Below are 14,970 nucleotides of genomic sequence, written 5' to 3'. Positions count from 1 at the left end.
CTCTTAACTTTAATTCTGAAAATATCTTTGCCAAAAATCTTAATTAATTAATGAATCTTATTAAAGTGAAAGCTGAAATGAAATCTAAAAACTTAAAATCCCTTGTTAGCCTCTTAAACTGTAAACTTGTTGCACAGTGTAATGCCTGAAGACATCTATGGATGTATGTATGTAGGTTTACACGCTGAAACTTTCCAGTTGATAAGCGCTCACAATTCCATTGATAAGTTGCAGGAACATGAGTCGTCTAATTAAATACAACTAATTTAGCCGGCAATCTTTGATGGGGCAACGTATAAAGGGCTAAGCACAGGCGGGGAATTGTCGCACACAATGGGCAAATCTTTAGGCATTGACATCCGAACGTTGATCGTTGCCCTGTGGCTGGGCAGCGTTTGGCTCAGCGCAGCCGATGATTTTCCGGAATGCAATGGCATCGGGGCCGGCACCTACATCAACAATCCGCGACCCAACTGCAATCACAGCCTGATCTACTGCGACGAGGACAGCTCCCAGTTCTGCGACAGAGAGGATTTGTGCGACCTGAGCTACACCTGCGATGGGAATGAAGCGAGCATTGAGTACGCTGACAACAACAGTAGCAGCAGCAGCAGCAGCAGCAGCAGCAGCACTACCAGCACCACGAGCAGCACTACCAGCACTACCACAACTGCAGCACCGGGCACCGATGTGCGCAGGCTGTGCCGGCGAGGTGTGACGCAGAAGTACGTGTATCCGGGCAATTGCAATTACTACTACTACTGCGTGGATGGCTATCTGGTAGTGGAGCAGTGCCCCATTGGCTATGCCTACAGCGAGCAGCTCGGCACGTGCAGCGGACGCATTGCGGATCAGCTGCCGCGAACATGTTTCAATTAAGACTCTCACTCTCACTTGTTACCTGTGACAATTTCTCGTCGCTTCTGTTGTTCTTTTAATTGGCAATTATGACAGTAATTAATACAAAATAAAACTGTGAGCTAATCACCTTATCTAAGGCACGGGGGCTACTACTATAAAGCAGCCGGTGTCAGCTCGGCTGGTTGACAGTTGCGAAACGCAATTCGTTTTATGTTGCAGCTTCTTTTGGCATTCAGCTGCCTGTGGCCCTTGGAGTGGGCGCAGGCGGTGTTCCTGCAGGAGTGCGAGGGCGTCATCATACGGCGCATACCCAACCCCAATCTGGAGTGCAGCGAGTATGTCTACTGCAATGGCGATGACTCCTACTACTGCAATGGCGATTGCTCCGAGCCCGTCGTTTGCTATGACAACGTGGAGGAGCCCGAGCAGGAGACGGAGCAGACGACCTTGAGAACTACGATGCTGTTGACAGAATCAACTGCTAGCAGCAGCCGGATTACAGAGCTCCCACCATCAACTACACCCAGCAGCAGCAGCACTCGCACCACTAGCACCACTAGCACCACTCGCACCACAACTGCAGGCAATCTTCAAGCGATCTGCAAGAGCAGCGCTCAAAATGGCGTCTATCCATATCCAGCGAACGATAACTATTACTATCAGTGCTTGGCCGGCTATCTGCTGCTGCAGCAGTGCCCGCAGCATTTCCACTTCAGCGAGGCGCAGCGGCAGTGCATTAGCTCAAAGTCTTATCAATTGTAAGAGTACCAATAAAAACGTTCAGATTTTCGCATGACAAGCGCAGAGCGTAAATGAGTTTCTGATAAGCCTCGATTTTATGCTGGGGTTTCGCTTTAAAATCGCTTCTCGTGGCAGCTGCGGCGTTTAGTCTACCCTTGACTACCTCTCAGAGCGGAGCAGCATCAACGTGATGTCATATCTATTACTATTCCTGCTGGCTGCCCTTGGCCTGGCGGCGGCGGACGTCTTTGAGGAGTGCGATGAGAGCAACCTCAACAACTTCATTGCCTCAAACAAGAGCTGCACCCACTTCATCTACTGCAGCGGCGAGGATTCCTTCGAGGGCGAGTGCCCCGAGGAGAACGACTACTTCAATGCGCAGCTGGCCATGTGTGAGCCCATGGAGGAGGTGGACTGCCGCACAGGTCTGCCTCTGCAGACCAACGAAGTGCAACAGATCGCAGTCACTGAATTGCCCGTCACGACAGTGACTGTGACCACAGCCTCCACTGCGCTCGATGTGAGCTCGGAAACTGTGACAGCCGCTGCGCCAGCGTCCACAGCGGGAAGCAGTGGCAGCAGCCAGAAGGTCATCACTGTGCTGGCCAGCGAATGCCCACCGACCGACAACACCCACCAGATCGTGCTGCTGGCCCACGACAAGTCCTGCACGGAGTACTTCATTTGCTATCACGGCAAGCCCCTGCCCATGACCTGTGCCGCCATGCTGCACTTCAATGTGCACACGGCCAAGTGCGACAAGGCCGAGGTGGTCAACTGCATGGTGAGTGTGTGGACATATTTCTTATCTATACATCATATCAATGTCTTCTTCTTAGCGCTCCACGATCAGCGTGCGCGAGCAGTGCAAGCAGCACACCGTCGACATCTATCCGCATCCGGACAACTGCAACTACTTCTACTACTGCCGCAACGGCTTCCTGATGCTGCAGCAGTGCCCCTTCTTCTATGGCTGGGACTATGAGAAGCGCTCCTGTGTGGCGATCGCCCAGGCCAAGTGCTTTGGACGTCAGCGTCTCCTGGTCTAATTTATAAACTAAAACTCTAATTTAAGTTTTTTAAAACATTCTTTAAATATAAATGTTACTCTGAAAGATCGTTTGCTTTTTGTTGGACTTGGCTAATGCATTAGGGCTTGGATATTGAATCTACTTATGGTTAAAAATGGAAAGAACCTAATTTCCTTTCATTGAAGGTCACTAGCTCACTTTCCCTCTTAGGGTACTCGTAAATAACCTCCCATGCATTATCTATGATGATTCATATGTATTTTCTGTTCTTTCGGTAATATCATCATAATATAACATCACTTCCGTTCTGTAGTAGAGTCAAAAGACTTACTACATGTAAAAAACATGATAAGATATCAGCAATATATTTAGAAGAACATTCTATTCTTTTGGCAAACATCTAATCTTTTGTTTATGTTTACAAAGAAAGCGCAGGAAGATCAGTTTGCTTCTAGAAGAAAGGTAAAAAATCACATCATATTTATAAATGTGTTTGTAACAGTTCATCAAATAGCTACAACTAATTTAAAGGTAAGCATGTTCTTTGTATTGTTCTTTTTTAGGGCAAGATCAGTTTCTACTCTTGGTAGAGCTTAATTCCAAGTAAAAACCTTGATCAGCTATGTTCAATTAGTGTACACGAATTTCCTCTGATAAATTCAATTAGATCAAGGTAAATTCCCAACCATAGTTATCCATATGTCTACATTGTAAAACATGGTATTGAGAGATTACTTTAAAGCTATGGATCATTGCCAACAGCACGTGATAAAAAGTTGCTAGAAATCTTCGCTTAACTTCGGGTAAGATCACCTGGTATTTCGCCATCCTACACATTTTTCAGTTGATCACGGGTTCATTCAAGGTCGCACATCCACATTTCTATCACATGCGATTGTTTAGTCACTGCGTGTAGGAAATTGAGATATTGGAAATGGGCCAGCTATCTATATGTTTTCGCTAGAGAAAGATAAAGCTCCGATTGACCGATATGAGCACTCTCTAACCCAAGGACAATCGTGTGTTGTCTCTCTTCCAGCAACAGCAGCAACAGCACATCAACATAATTAATTGAAGTTTTACTGTAGCAGAACGCAATCTATTTCAGCTAATCTCTAGTTGATGTCTGTATTGGGTCTTGTGCCTTCTCGGATCGACATTTGTAAAGTTAATAACGTGCCGCGTCGCAATGTGCTTCATTTGGGGAATCAACATGTCGATCGATTGTGTGGCAAAAAATAGTGCAGAAATATTTTTGTGGCGGCAGCGAATGTCTTGGTTAAAGGCCTTATCGAAACTGTGACACGATATGGAAAAATTTTAATTTTCTGATATTGATGCTATGCGCTCGCAATATATGCCAAGTTCTTGGCGCATTACGAAATTAGAATAAAATTGAGGTCTACTGAAGCCTGACACACATTAGATCAAAGCCATGGAGTGTATCAGTAAATTCCTAGGTTGATCCTGAAATTTCTCTCACAATTACAATATCTAAACTACAACTTTCTTCCTTTCTTTTCGCTTAGACAAATTGTTGATGCTGTTGCTGCTTTCGTGTTTGACGGCCGCGAGAAGCCATTGGAGCATACGTAAACCCACCAATTCCGTGAGCATAAGGCAAAATTCTTTGGGACTGTGCAGGAATCAGGCGAGTGGCAGCTTTGTGGAGCATCCGGATGACTGTCGGCTGTTTTATCTCTGCCAGGACAATGGCGACGCTGTGCTCGCCTCGTGCCCGTCAAATATGTTCTACAATAAGCTGAACAAAATTTGCGATACGGCCGCCAATGCGGGATGTCAGAATAAGACGAACGAGGATATTGTCATTCCTCCCACAAATAATGAGCAGAATCTCAATAGCATGATTACAGATGCAGCCAAGTATTGTGCTACCTTAACGCCGCAGGCGGGCAGTGATCACATCGTTTATGTGGGCAGCTCGTCTAGTTGTAGTAACTATTACATCTGTTACTACGGACAGGCGATTCTGCAGGAGTGCAGTGAGGAGTTGCATTGGAATGCCGTCACAGCCAAATGTGATCTGCCGGAGCGAGCGAAATGTACTTTAGAAGTGAATACACTGCCCGTGAGGCCACCAAGTGATATTACGAGTGAGCTATTGCATTGCCCTGCCTATGGACAGCATCTGTATCCACATATGCAGCGCTGTGAATTCTTCATTTATTGTGTCAAAGGTCATGCTACGTTGCAGCAGTGCCCGTTTTACTACTTCTTCGATGTGATAACCAAAACCTGTCAATGGTCGCGCACGGCGCTGTGTGTGCGAGATTTAAATTTTCCGCGCCATTAGTTCATAAGTAAATCAATATCGAACGTAAAAGAGTGATCGTATCGGCAGAAATTAATCGATACTAAGTATCTGTTCTGTAAAGTCGATTAATATTGGTCGTGATGTGATGCCATCCAAAATACCAGAACATTCGATGAGACGGTCACACTGTTTTAACCTGACCACTGTTTAGACAAAGTTTTTGTTAAAAAGGAAAAATGTTAAATTGTGAAGCGAAGTAAAATAAGATACAGCAAATAAATGAATAGTAAAATCAAGAAGTAACAAGTTAAATTAAATCCGATAAGCATGGCTTAGATATGTACTTACAAAAACTCAGCACACAAGATTTACGGCAAGCAACACAGTAAACAGAAACAAAGTAATTTTATTGAATACAAAAAAATCGCTACAAAGCCGAATCAAAACTATAAAATAAAGTAGTTTACTTGGTAACAGCTGAAAAGCATCAGGTAAATTCTTTTGGCTATTATTCTTCATCAAAATAAAGTTTCAGAGCGCGATACCCAGAAGCTGCTGGAAAGTTCTACGAACATCTATTTAGCCAATGAATTGGCAACGACAGATTAAATCAAAACAAAATCAGTGTCCATTTTAGTTGTTTATTTGTTTGTCTATGTGTGCGTTTGTGTGTTAGAAAATAAAAAAGATATGCTGGAGAATTTCTTAGGGATATTTCGAAAACGCCGACGCTACAATGAGCCTCGGCTGGCTGCCCAGCCGAATGTGAATTATGACGCCGCCGACGATAATAATGAAGATGAAAATGATGAGCAATATGCGCGCTCACCTGAATGGACAGGCGCATATATTAGCAACTTGCAAATCGATAGGTAATTAAAACTTACTTAATAAACGTTCTTTTTGTTCTCTTCTTGCAGCAGCTGGTGAGTGTATGTGTATGCGTGCGTGCCAGTGCGTGAGTGCGTGCTTGTGTGTGTTGCTATAGTATAAACAATATTAGAAGCCTAAATAACAGCAACAACAGCTACAACAAACCCACACACTCGAAAAAAAGCTTAACACATTCCAAAAAATAGCCAGAAGGCCGATCGAGTTGTACTGAAAAGGCCGGAACTTTGAAACTGTAACAGCGTGAGCAAAAGAGCGAAAAAGGAAGAGCAGGAGTGAAGGAGTGAAGTATTGTCGAACATCTTTTAAGTGTGTTCCCCGTACAGTTCGCTCTGGCAGTGTAGCCGAGCGGCTAAAGCAGTTTTCAGTGACACACTGGATCAGCCGCAGGAAATGGATATTGATGCTCCGATTGCACTTGGCATGCAGGAGCACCATCAAAACAACGATATCGATAACCATCTTAATAACAGCAACAGCAGCGCATTCTCATCAAACGTTTACCATTCAGAGTCATCGATGAATTTTGATTATTTGCAAGGCTTGCATGCGGATGCAGCAGCTTCTACATCCTTGGGCGTTTCGAGTGGCACCGGGAACGTCTCCTATGGACTGGTCGACGACAGTAAAGCGCTGGACAGGTTGTTATTCCAAACTACATACCATACAAAACAAATCTACTTCTAGTCAACACAACAACAGAAACCTTCGATTTAAATTTTAAAATTTTGATTTTTAATTTTTTGTTTTGTTATCTATCTTAAATTTTCGCGGTGCTACTTTGTATTTATTCAGCTTACGTAGATCTTTAATTGTTTCCTTTTTTTTTTTTGTATTTGGTACATATTTGGTTATGTCTTATGATAATATTATTAATATATATATAAGAGCGGTGGTAGGCCAAATTTGAATTCGATTGTCGCCCACACAATGCCCAAAAAGAGCTTTGTGTGAGTGCCTCGATAAGTGTCATTAAGTTTCTCTATAAGCTGACAATCTAACATTTAACAATATCTTTGCTTCTCTTTTCATATAACCAACCACAACGACATCAACATCAACATTAAATAACATTGGGCAGACCATTCAATGCAAACGAGCGGTAAAACAATAAGCACAATATTGTGTAGAAATATGTGGATAATAATGTATCTTTATTTATAGATTTGTTACAATACTAGATCAATTGGATATGCGCGTGGAGAAGTTTCGTAAGGATGCCTTGAATTTACAGGAGAAGAAGGACTATCTCCTAATGTCCATGGATCTCATCAAGAGCAACGAGTTGCTGCAAAACATGAGCGAAGGTAAACAGTTAATTGAGAATTGAGTATTGTAGCAAAATAATACCAATCTATTTTCTGTTTACAGGAGAGCGTGATGAGATTATTTTATATATTCAGCGCGTTAGTGCACGTCTGGCCACTGTGGATCTGAACGTGCGAACCGTGAGGGATGCCTCACAGGAGGACTCGCTCAGTCAGATTAATGCCTTAATTGACACAATGATCAAAATGGGTGACCCAGTTATCGGACGGCAACGCTGTCAGCTGTACTTAAATGCCTGCTGCAGCAGCTCAATGGATCCGAACGGACGTATGGGAACTGTGTTTGAAGCGGATGTGGGGCCAATCGATAAGAAATTTGAAAGTGCTCTCCTCGGCTGCACTCTTGACGATCAGAAGAACATCAAGAAACGTTTGCAGGCTCTAATGGGCTATCTGAATAAGCAAACTGTTACCGCTTAATTTATTACTAGCTACAAATATGCCGCCAATATAAATTATGTTAATAGGCAATAACGATATAAACCAAAACAAAATTTGCAAACAAATATATATACAATATGCCGACGCGCAAATAAATCGAATCTGAAATGGTTTTGCATCTTATCGATGTTTATTGTCAGACCAGTCAGCAATCGATAATAATCACGTTCATGTAAACATAAACAGCTGACCAAATGCCGTTAGTTTCATTCACTTTTTACTTATTTTAAACATAATTTAATACGCCTGGGTAACAAATATCCTGCGGCTTTAATACACGATCGCTTAGAACCCAGACGGAGTCTTCTATGCCGAAGAATATTTGCTGTATATTTTTGGAAGTTAGGTATATAATTTCATTGCCCTCGGCGGTTAAATTTGTCAGATGAGCACAACGCACAACTGCACCAAACTTGGGCATCACATAGAACAGCGCTCCGAAGTAGTCCACTATCATGCTTCGGCTGGGACCTAACAAGTTGCCCAGTCGCGTTAGCTGTATGTGCAAAGAGTTTGAGTTGGAAACGTGTATAGAGCCCTCCAATTGAAGTCTTTTTGTGGAGCTGTAGAGCACACCATCTTGGTCGGAGACGAGCAGCTCGCCCTGCAGCCCGAAGGTAAAGTCAATTGGTTTGATGGGAAACGTTTGACTCATATTCTCATATTTGTTGCTTTTCAGTTCGCGCCGATGCCAGGTTTGCTCCAGTATATCGTAGGCTACGATATGCGGTTGGCCATCCGATATGAAGAAGATATGGCGTTCCAGTTCGCAGTTACTTGCCTTGGGTCCCAGTTGCACGACTAGGCTCTCAGAGGCATTGCTGTCAATGTGCTGGCCACAATCGATGCGCAGCAACTCGGCATTGTTCCTTATCAAATCGAAGACGAACAGCTTAGGCGGACACTCGCTGTTGGGCCAGCCCACGTCCATGACCCACAGACGACTGAGGCTGTCCACCTGTGACCAATGCGCTTGTTGCAGACGCGTGCAGTCCGACTCGAGCTGTCCTCTGCTTGCGTGGACTTCTCTGTTGGGATAGATGGCCGTGCGCATGGGCAAATAGGAGACGGGCCACTGTGCCTCGATCAATGTGGGGAAATCATTGTGTTCCACGCTTACACTGAGAAAAACGCGCGCAAAGTGTGTGGACAAGTGACGCACATTATAGCTGGAGTCGTTGAGACCCGCATCAGACATTGACCAGCCTGCAGAACTGGCTGTCTTCAACAGCAAACAGAGTGTTAAGTAGAGACGGAGCCGCGCTTGTGTGTCCATTGCTTAGCGAGCGGACTGCAACTGGAACTATGCTAAACAGGCCATTGCTTACGTTGTAAATGGAAATGAAAATGGCATGGAAATTGGCCAAGTCAAGGCAGTTTAAGACATTCGTCAAATTTGTCTAGCTCAGCATTTGGCATATCGTGTGTCAGCCGACAAATTAAGTAAGACGGCGCAACCGGCGATTTTGACCAACAAAAAACACAAAAAATGTCAATATACCAATATGAAATTTGTAATAGTAGTATAAATAGATCAGACTATATGTATTGTCATGATATATACAGTTAGGTATGAGACTATTTGTTAAAAACATGATCTGATAATAGAGTTTTAGCTTGTTTAACTAATTTCCAAGGAAGCAGCATGTTCAAAGTTTGATCAAATCTATAGCGGAACTCGATTTGAAGCAATGTATTTTTGGTGTAGAGTATTAAATCATCGGTGCTTCACTGATTGCTAAGACAATGTTGTTTACGTATTTCTAAGATACGGAAATTTTTCATCAATCGACACTGACTCATTTCAAGTGGCATTATCATTCATTATTGACAGGGTATCTATTAAATTATATATTTATTGGAGAGATAAGCCACCTGTTATATACTGATGTTATATATAAATATTATATTATTTTTAAATTGTAATGTCATATAGAGGCAGGCAAACAGAAGCACTTTTAGGTCATATGTAAGATATTTTTATATATCTAAAAATCGTTTCGAATTGTTAAAAATGAATGCCAATAACAATTTTGTTAAAATTAAATGTATGCAAAATTATATATATATGTTATATATATATTAAAAAAATATATATGAATGTTTTTTCATAAAGTTTAGATGTTACTAAAATCTTAGATTTTAGACCTATTAGAGTGAGCCATTCCCTTTGCTTCTAGAGCCATCTATATTAGCTTTGATTTATATTAGTTTTTATTTATAAATCAGCTATATATTTCTATTATGTGTTGAAATATATTGTTGTCACAACTTTATTTTCTATTATATTTTGCAAAATCTTGCTATCATAACTTAATTTCCTTTAAACAAATTGTTATCTCTTATTATCTCTTATGCATAATTGAAGCACGAGTCCACGTCTCTTGTATTTACTTACCTAATGGCTGTTCTATTTTTATTATATACCACACCTGATTTATGCGCGCCATTAATGAAGCTCATATCTAATCGAAATCAATTTGAATTACTCTTCAAACTTTTGACGCAATTAAGCCAGTTGCCAGTGCGCTCTATTTACTATTGGCGATAAAGGTTTCCTGGGCTTTTGTAGATCCCCAAATATTATTTGTGTATACAAAACAATTCACTCTCTATGCCTACATATGTATATATATTACATATAAATATATAATATTACGATGTTGTACTTCAGTCTTATCTGTGATGGTTTAAACCAATTAATCATCGCAATTCATTTGTTTATTTCCAGAGTTTTCCTAAGAACATAATGAAATGCCAAATTAATCACATGAAAATTTTGGAATATGTAGGCTACAAAATTATTGAATTTTTTTTTTTTTTTTATACATTAATTTTTTCAAACATAAGCCTTAACTGCGATGTGTTTGCATTGTGTTTTGAACACATCGTATCTGCTAGCACGAAGTATTTGTATATTCTTTCTGGGGTGCGCTGAACGCCGATTATATAGTATTTATTATAATCTAATGCATATTTATATTCGCAGCATTGTTGAGCTGATAATTGTGCTGGCTATCAGTCGGGTGGTCTGGATATTGGTAATCCTCTGTACTACTGGGAGTTTGGCCATATTTGGTTTGACGAAATTCCTGCGCGTGGCCTATAATCAACCTGAAGTGCAACAAGGCGACATTGCTGGGGCCAATCTAACGGCTCTCAATTATACCGTCAGTAGTGCGAATGCCACATAGCTTTGAGCACACTCACAACTCCACGAGCTCTGGAATAGCGAGTTCTACCACATTGGGAAGCTTTTTTCCGTTAGGCTGGGGCACTGATTAACCAATATCATCTTATCTGTGTGCATGTGTGTTTTTATTGTGCCCCGATATGATTAAAGCTTTTCACGCCTAAATGCTACAACTTGACTTGTCGGCACCGTGCGTTTCAGTTGTTATTTTGGTTTGGCCCTCGACGGATCGTTAAAATCCGGGTATATATAAATATATACTATATACAGAGAATTACATATATATATATAAATATACTTGTATATAACTTTTTTTGACGGGTTTACGTGAACGGAAAACAAATAGAAAATGTGCAACGCTCTGTGTGAATGCCTCAAGTGCCCCGGCAAAGTGGTTTGCTGGTAAGTTTTTCAAATGTATATCGTATATATATATATATATGTATATATTTCACAATTGTGACTCAGGCGATCGCCAAAACAATATAGGTGTGAATAGCATTTGCATACTTAGGTGACAAAAAGAACGTAGATATGTTATATTCCGGGCATTTGTATGGAGCTGGATATTATATGATTTTTGGACCATACATATATATCAGGATATATCTCGACTATGGAAGTTTATCAGAAACCTAAGTCTCTATAGCTACTACCTTCTAAAGGTCTATAAGTACATATATAATTTTGAACTTCTGTTTAGGTCCATTAAATAAATAGAAAACTTGTTATTGTTGTTGTTTGGTAAGATTCATAATCTTTAAAGTCTATAGGGTGTATAAACATTCGTTAGTCAGTATAGGAGCGAAGATATATGTATATATCCATAAATAAAGTCAGAGAAGCTCAAAGTGAAAAAAAAAACTCCATGGTGTTTAATTAGGTTTGTCATAGTTCTCTAAAGCCTAGCCCACTCAAACATAAATTTCTAATGTTGTTTCTTCCTCTTTCCTCTAGTTGCTGTTCGTGCGCTTGTAAAATGCTAATGAGCATCATTTGCTCGTTCATTGTGCTCCTGGTGATAATTGGATTGATCGTCTACTTCACAGTCTACTACAACAAGGACAGCAACGATGATAAACAAAAGCAGATCCAGAAAATGCTGCCCATTGTGAAGAGAAGCATACGCGATTACTTTAATAAGGAATACTAAAATTAATAATAATAGAGAAGAAAAATAAAAACGCCCAAAGAATTTATAATATAAGTTAATTTAGTTGACGAATAAACGAAAAAACGACAAAAAAGATAACAACAATAACTTCTTTCATTTCACTCATGGACATAATCTAATCATTATTGGTTTCTGGCCTTATCAACAATATTGTTGCGCTTGTTTGAGCCAGAATCGTTGGTATAGCCCATATATATGGGGTTTTGTTTTTCGCTAACGGACTAGGCCTGTGATTGGTTCGCTTTGCATGTCAGATAAGCATTGTTATAGCACGCTAAGTGATTCATAGGACGTGACATATATTTTTATTGGAAAAGCAATTATACATTACCACAAATTAGCAAACTATACCAAACCTATATAATACACTAATATAGAGTGCGGGAGAGCGAACTCAAAGTAGACTAGATTTTATATAGATAAATTTTCGATACAGTTTTTATGATAAGATTTATACGGATATTGGTATATAGCTTCTCTGAATCATAATTTATGACAATTTAATTTGTAGTAGCAGTAAAAGTACAAGCTAAAGCAATTAGGCAATGTTTTGAGAGAGAGGGAATTCCTTGAGTGCGATAATACTTTGGATATTATGACGAATCATAGCTGCAAGCTTATTTATGAGGGTATTTTTATAGAGTGGGAGTTCAATGAAATGAAGGTTTTATAACGATCAGTTATTGTAGGGTTCATGCGAATTTGGGTATATAGCTAATCTGAACTAACATTTATAGCACTTATAAAATTAATAGAAAGTGCTGAAGTGCAAATCTTTCAAATCGCAAAAGCAATTAGGCAAACCCTCAGGAAGTGAGTGTATGTACCAGAGGGAAAGTCTTGAGAGAGGCAAAGGAAACACAGAGTATGTTTATGACGAGACGTAGGGATAACCTCATTTATGAGGGTATTCTTAGAGGGTGGAATACAGAGAAAGGGAGAGAGAGAGAGAGAGAGAGAGAGAGAGAGAGAGAGAGAGGGAGAAGGTAAGAGAGAGACAGTGCAGACATCCCGCTGGTATAACCACAATTGTAGACGGTAATACCTATGAGAGCGAGCGAGAGGGCATAAATGACCCACTGCTTTTCTCATCTGTAAGCAGCTGTTAGGCACACAAATTTAGCCTTTGTCTAGGCTGAGCTGGTCAGGTAGTCGAAAAAACTAAAGAATCGAGGGTTGAACATGGATTTTTAGGTGCAACAACGTCTCGAAACTCGTCTCGGAATCAATCACAGTTCACTGTTTGCCAGCCAAGCGTCAGGTTCTTGCAACCATGTCCAGCTCCAACGCCACCTTGTATTACACTGCCATAGACGATATGTTCAAGGATCTGGTGCTGGACAGCAGCAAGGAGGAGCAGGTGACAGAGAATGAGGCGCCATTGACAGCCACACCGAAGCGCCTAGTGCGCATACGCAAACAGAATTTGTTTGCCACGGAAATGGAGGACGAGTTCGTCATCTATCGCCGTTTGCCCAAGGCCACAGATCTGTCGCCCAGCACGAAGGAGTTGCGCAAGGAACGGCAGGGCGAAGAGCTGCTGCGTCTGCGTCGTCAGCGCTGGGAGGCTGGGCAAAAGAAGCCAACGCGACGCCTCACAATGAGAATTTGAGTGGGACGACGAGCGGAAAGTTCCATTGAATTGCTGCTGATGTGATCGATATCAAGCAATCGATTTGGCAATCGATTGCAGTGCTTCCCTATTTTATGCTCTAGTTTTTAAGAATTAGTCAAATAAGTTCTGCTAAGTATGCAATTGGTGATTTCAAATACAGTCAATACAAAAACCCGTCACAAAATTATAAAACTCAAAGCTTTCAAAAGCTTTTCAATTTATTTTTGTGCACTGAGAGAAAATTGGGGCAGATAAAAGCTGCTCGGAAGTGCATAAAAAGCTAAAGAAATGGTTGGCCTTTGTTGAATGAGAAGCAGAGAGTTATGAGATTATATACATATGTATATATTATGTATGTATGTATTATATGATATCATAGGTTTATTAAGTTTATAAAACGCAATGGTCTGATGGAATTCAAGTGCAACTACCTCTCTTTGTTAATTATGATATGTCTATATATAGTATACTAGACTCTTGTACTTGATTATAATCTTCTTTTATTATCCATTCTATCTTCAGCTCAATTGACTGCAATTTAAGGTAAGTGCTTGGAGCAATGCTCCCTCTGTTTGTTGATTAACATTTAATTCATCTAGCCATAGTATAAATGTTTGATAAGAATTGGAAAAAAGAGAGAAGTCGTGGCCTTGGATGTTATTAAAGTACATTTACCTGAATCCACAAAGATTTCAAAATCTCTCTGAGTCCCTAATTCCCTCTTTTATGACAGGATTTGACGAAAGTCAAGTTTAAGCGTTCATTTAGCTATGCTAAGTCACCGGATTATCTTTCTTTGTCTACATATATTTCGTTGGTTCCTTGGATTGGCTTCACTTGAAATCTTGCGCTATCGGCTTTTATTTTTGGCAATCCTTGAGTCAGTTCACTGCACCAACTCTAGATAACATTTTATCAGCTGCGTGACTTTCACAAATATTTTAATAGATTTTATTGGAGCGCTTATCAGTCAGTTAGTTCGATTTGTTTATGAACACAAATAAAACTTATATAAGAACCATATCACGCATTTAAAGAAACTTTATGCAAATCATTTTGATTGCAGCCAAGACGGAAGCTCCGCTTGACCCCTAGCAGCGACATGATTCGTCAAGTCTACAGGGCTCTGCTGTGCACTCTGCACAGATTCCCCACCATATAGCAATCTACAATAGACAACAACTACGGCATAAATGTACATATGTATACAGTATACATATATTTAAACATAATGTCTTACCGCGCATCTCGGTACGAGCCGGAACTCAGTAGAAAAGCTCATAACACAAATTTTTGTAAAAATCCCTGAGGTCGAACCAGTGCCTCGATTTACCTGAAATTTGGGATATAGCTACTATAGATCTTCATCTATCATATATCCAAAATTTGTACATCTTACTCTATTACAATTGCCTGAAAT

General features: G+C 40.5%; 8 protein-coding genes across 9 annotated transcripts; 7 read left to right on the top strand and 1 right to left on the bottom strand.

Annotated features, from left to right (window-relative positions):
• The first annotated feature begins 171 nt into the window (after positions 1 to 171).
• LOC149091389 (uncharacterized) lies at positions 172 to 1,001 on the top strand. The gene has a single exon (XM_089259738.1). The coding sequence runs from the start codon at positions 334 to 336 to the stop codon at positions 877 to 879; it is 546 nt and encodes a 181-aa protein (XP_089115864.1). The 5' UTR covers positions 172 to 333; the 3' UTR covers positions 880 to 1,001.
• A 70-nt stretch (positions 1,002 to 1,071) lies between these two features.
• LOC115563897 (uncharacterized) lies at positions 1,072 to 1,665 on the top strand. The gene has a single exon (XM_030387572.2). The coding sequence runs from the start codon at positions 1,072 to 1,074 to the stop codon at positions 1,621 to 1,623; it is 552 nt and encodes a 183-aa protein (XP_030243432.2). The 3' UTR covers positions 1,624 to 1,665.
• On the top strand, positions 1,664 to 2,717 carry LOC115563886 (uncharacterized). Its single transcript, XM_030387552.2, has 2 exons — positions 1,664 to 2,386; positions 2,442 to 2,717. The coding sequence occupies exons 1-2, from the start codon at positions 1,793 to 1,795 to the stop codon at positions 2,649 to 2,651; spliced, it is 804 nt and encodes a 267-aa protein (XP_030243412.2). The 5' UTR covers positions 1,664 to 1,792; the 3' UTR covers positions 2,652 to 2,717.
• A 1,240-nt stretch (positions 2,718 to 3,957) lies between these two features.
• Positions 3,958 to 6,278, top strand: LOC149091388 (putative chitinase 10). Of its 2 annotated transcripts, none has more exons than XM_089259160.1 (3): positions 3,958 to 4,093; positions 4,163 to 5,399; positions 5,832 to 6,278. In XM_089259160.1, exons 1-2 carry the CDS (start codon positions 4,069 to 4,071, stop codon positions 4,945 to 4,947), a joined length of 810 nt encoding a protein of 269 aa, XP_089115286.1. In that variant the 5' UTR covers positions 3,958 to 4,068; the 3' UTR covers positions 4,948 to 5,399; positions 5,832 to 6,278. The 2 variants fall into 2 exon arrangements, with proteins under 2 accessions (XP_089115286.1, XP_089115285.1); XM_089259159.1 differs by having other exon boundaries at positions 5,829 to 6,278.
• LOC115563891 (BAG family molecular chaperone regulator 2) lies at positions 6,161 to 7,680 on the top strand. Its single transcript, XM_030387560.2, has 4 exons — positions 6,161 to 6,440; positions 6,881 to 6,901; positions 6,964 to 7,106; positions 7,171 to 7,680. The coding sequence occupies exons 1-4, from the start codon at positions 6,193 to 6,195 to the stop codon at positions 7,545 to 7,547; spliced, it is 789 nt and encodes a 262-aa protein (XP_030243420.1). The 5' UTR covers positions 6,161 to 6,192; the 3' UTR covers positions 7,548 to 7,680.
• yellow-k (L-dopachrome tautomerase yellow-k) lies at positions 7,680 to 9,451 on the bottom strand. The gene has a single exon (XM_030387558.2). It carries the CDS (start codon positions 8,842 to 8,844, stop codon positions 7,795 to 7,797), a length of 1,050 nt encoding a protein of 349 aa, XP_030243418.2. The 5' UTR covers positions 8,845 to 9,451; the 3' UTR covers positions 7,680 to 7,794.
• An 882-nt stretch (positions 9,452 to 10,333) lies between these two features.
• Positions 10,334 to 11,925, top strand: mex1 (midgut expression 1). Its single transcript, XM_089260027.1, has 3 exons — positions 10,334 to 10,497; positions 10,558 to 11,163; positions 11,719 to 11,925. The coding sequence occupies exons 2-3, from the start codon at positions 11,111 to 11,113 to the stop codon at positions 11,912 to 11,914; spliced, it is 249 nt and encodes an 82-aa protein (XP_089116153.1). The 5' UTR covers positions 10,334 to 10,497; positions 10,558 to 11,110; the 3' UTR covers positions 11,915 to 11,925.
• A 1,207-nt stretch (positions 11,926 to 13,132) lies between these two features.
• Positions 13,133 to 13,742, top strand: LOC115563899 (uncharacterized). Its single transcript, XM_030387574.2, has one exon. The coding sequence runs from the start codon at positions 13,209 to 13,211 to the stop codon at positions 13,545 to 13,547; it is 339 nt and encodes a 112-aa protein (XP_030243434.1). The 5' UTR covers positions 13,133 to 13,208; the 3' UTR covers positions 13,548 to 13,742.
• Positions 13,743 to 14,970: the final 1,228 nt, after the last annotated feature.

The sequence above is a fragment of the Drosophila navojoa genome, chromosome 4 (genome assembly GCF_054131105.1).
Source record: "Drosophila navojoa isolate 15081-1374.11 chromosome 4, UAZ_NAV_1.0, whole genome shotgun sequence".
NCBI classification, from domain to species: domain Eukaryota; kingdom Metazoa; phylum Arthropoda; class Insecta; order Diptera; family Drosophilidae; genus Drosophila; species Drosophila navojoa.
This window is presented reverse-complemented; position numbering and strand designations above follow the sequence as displayed.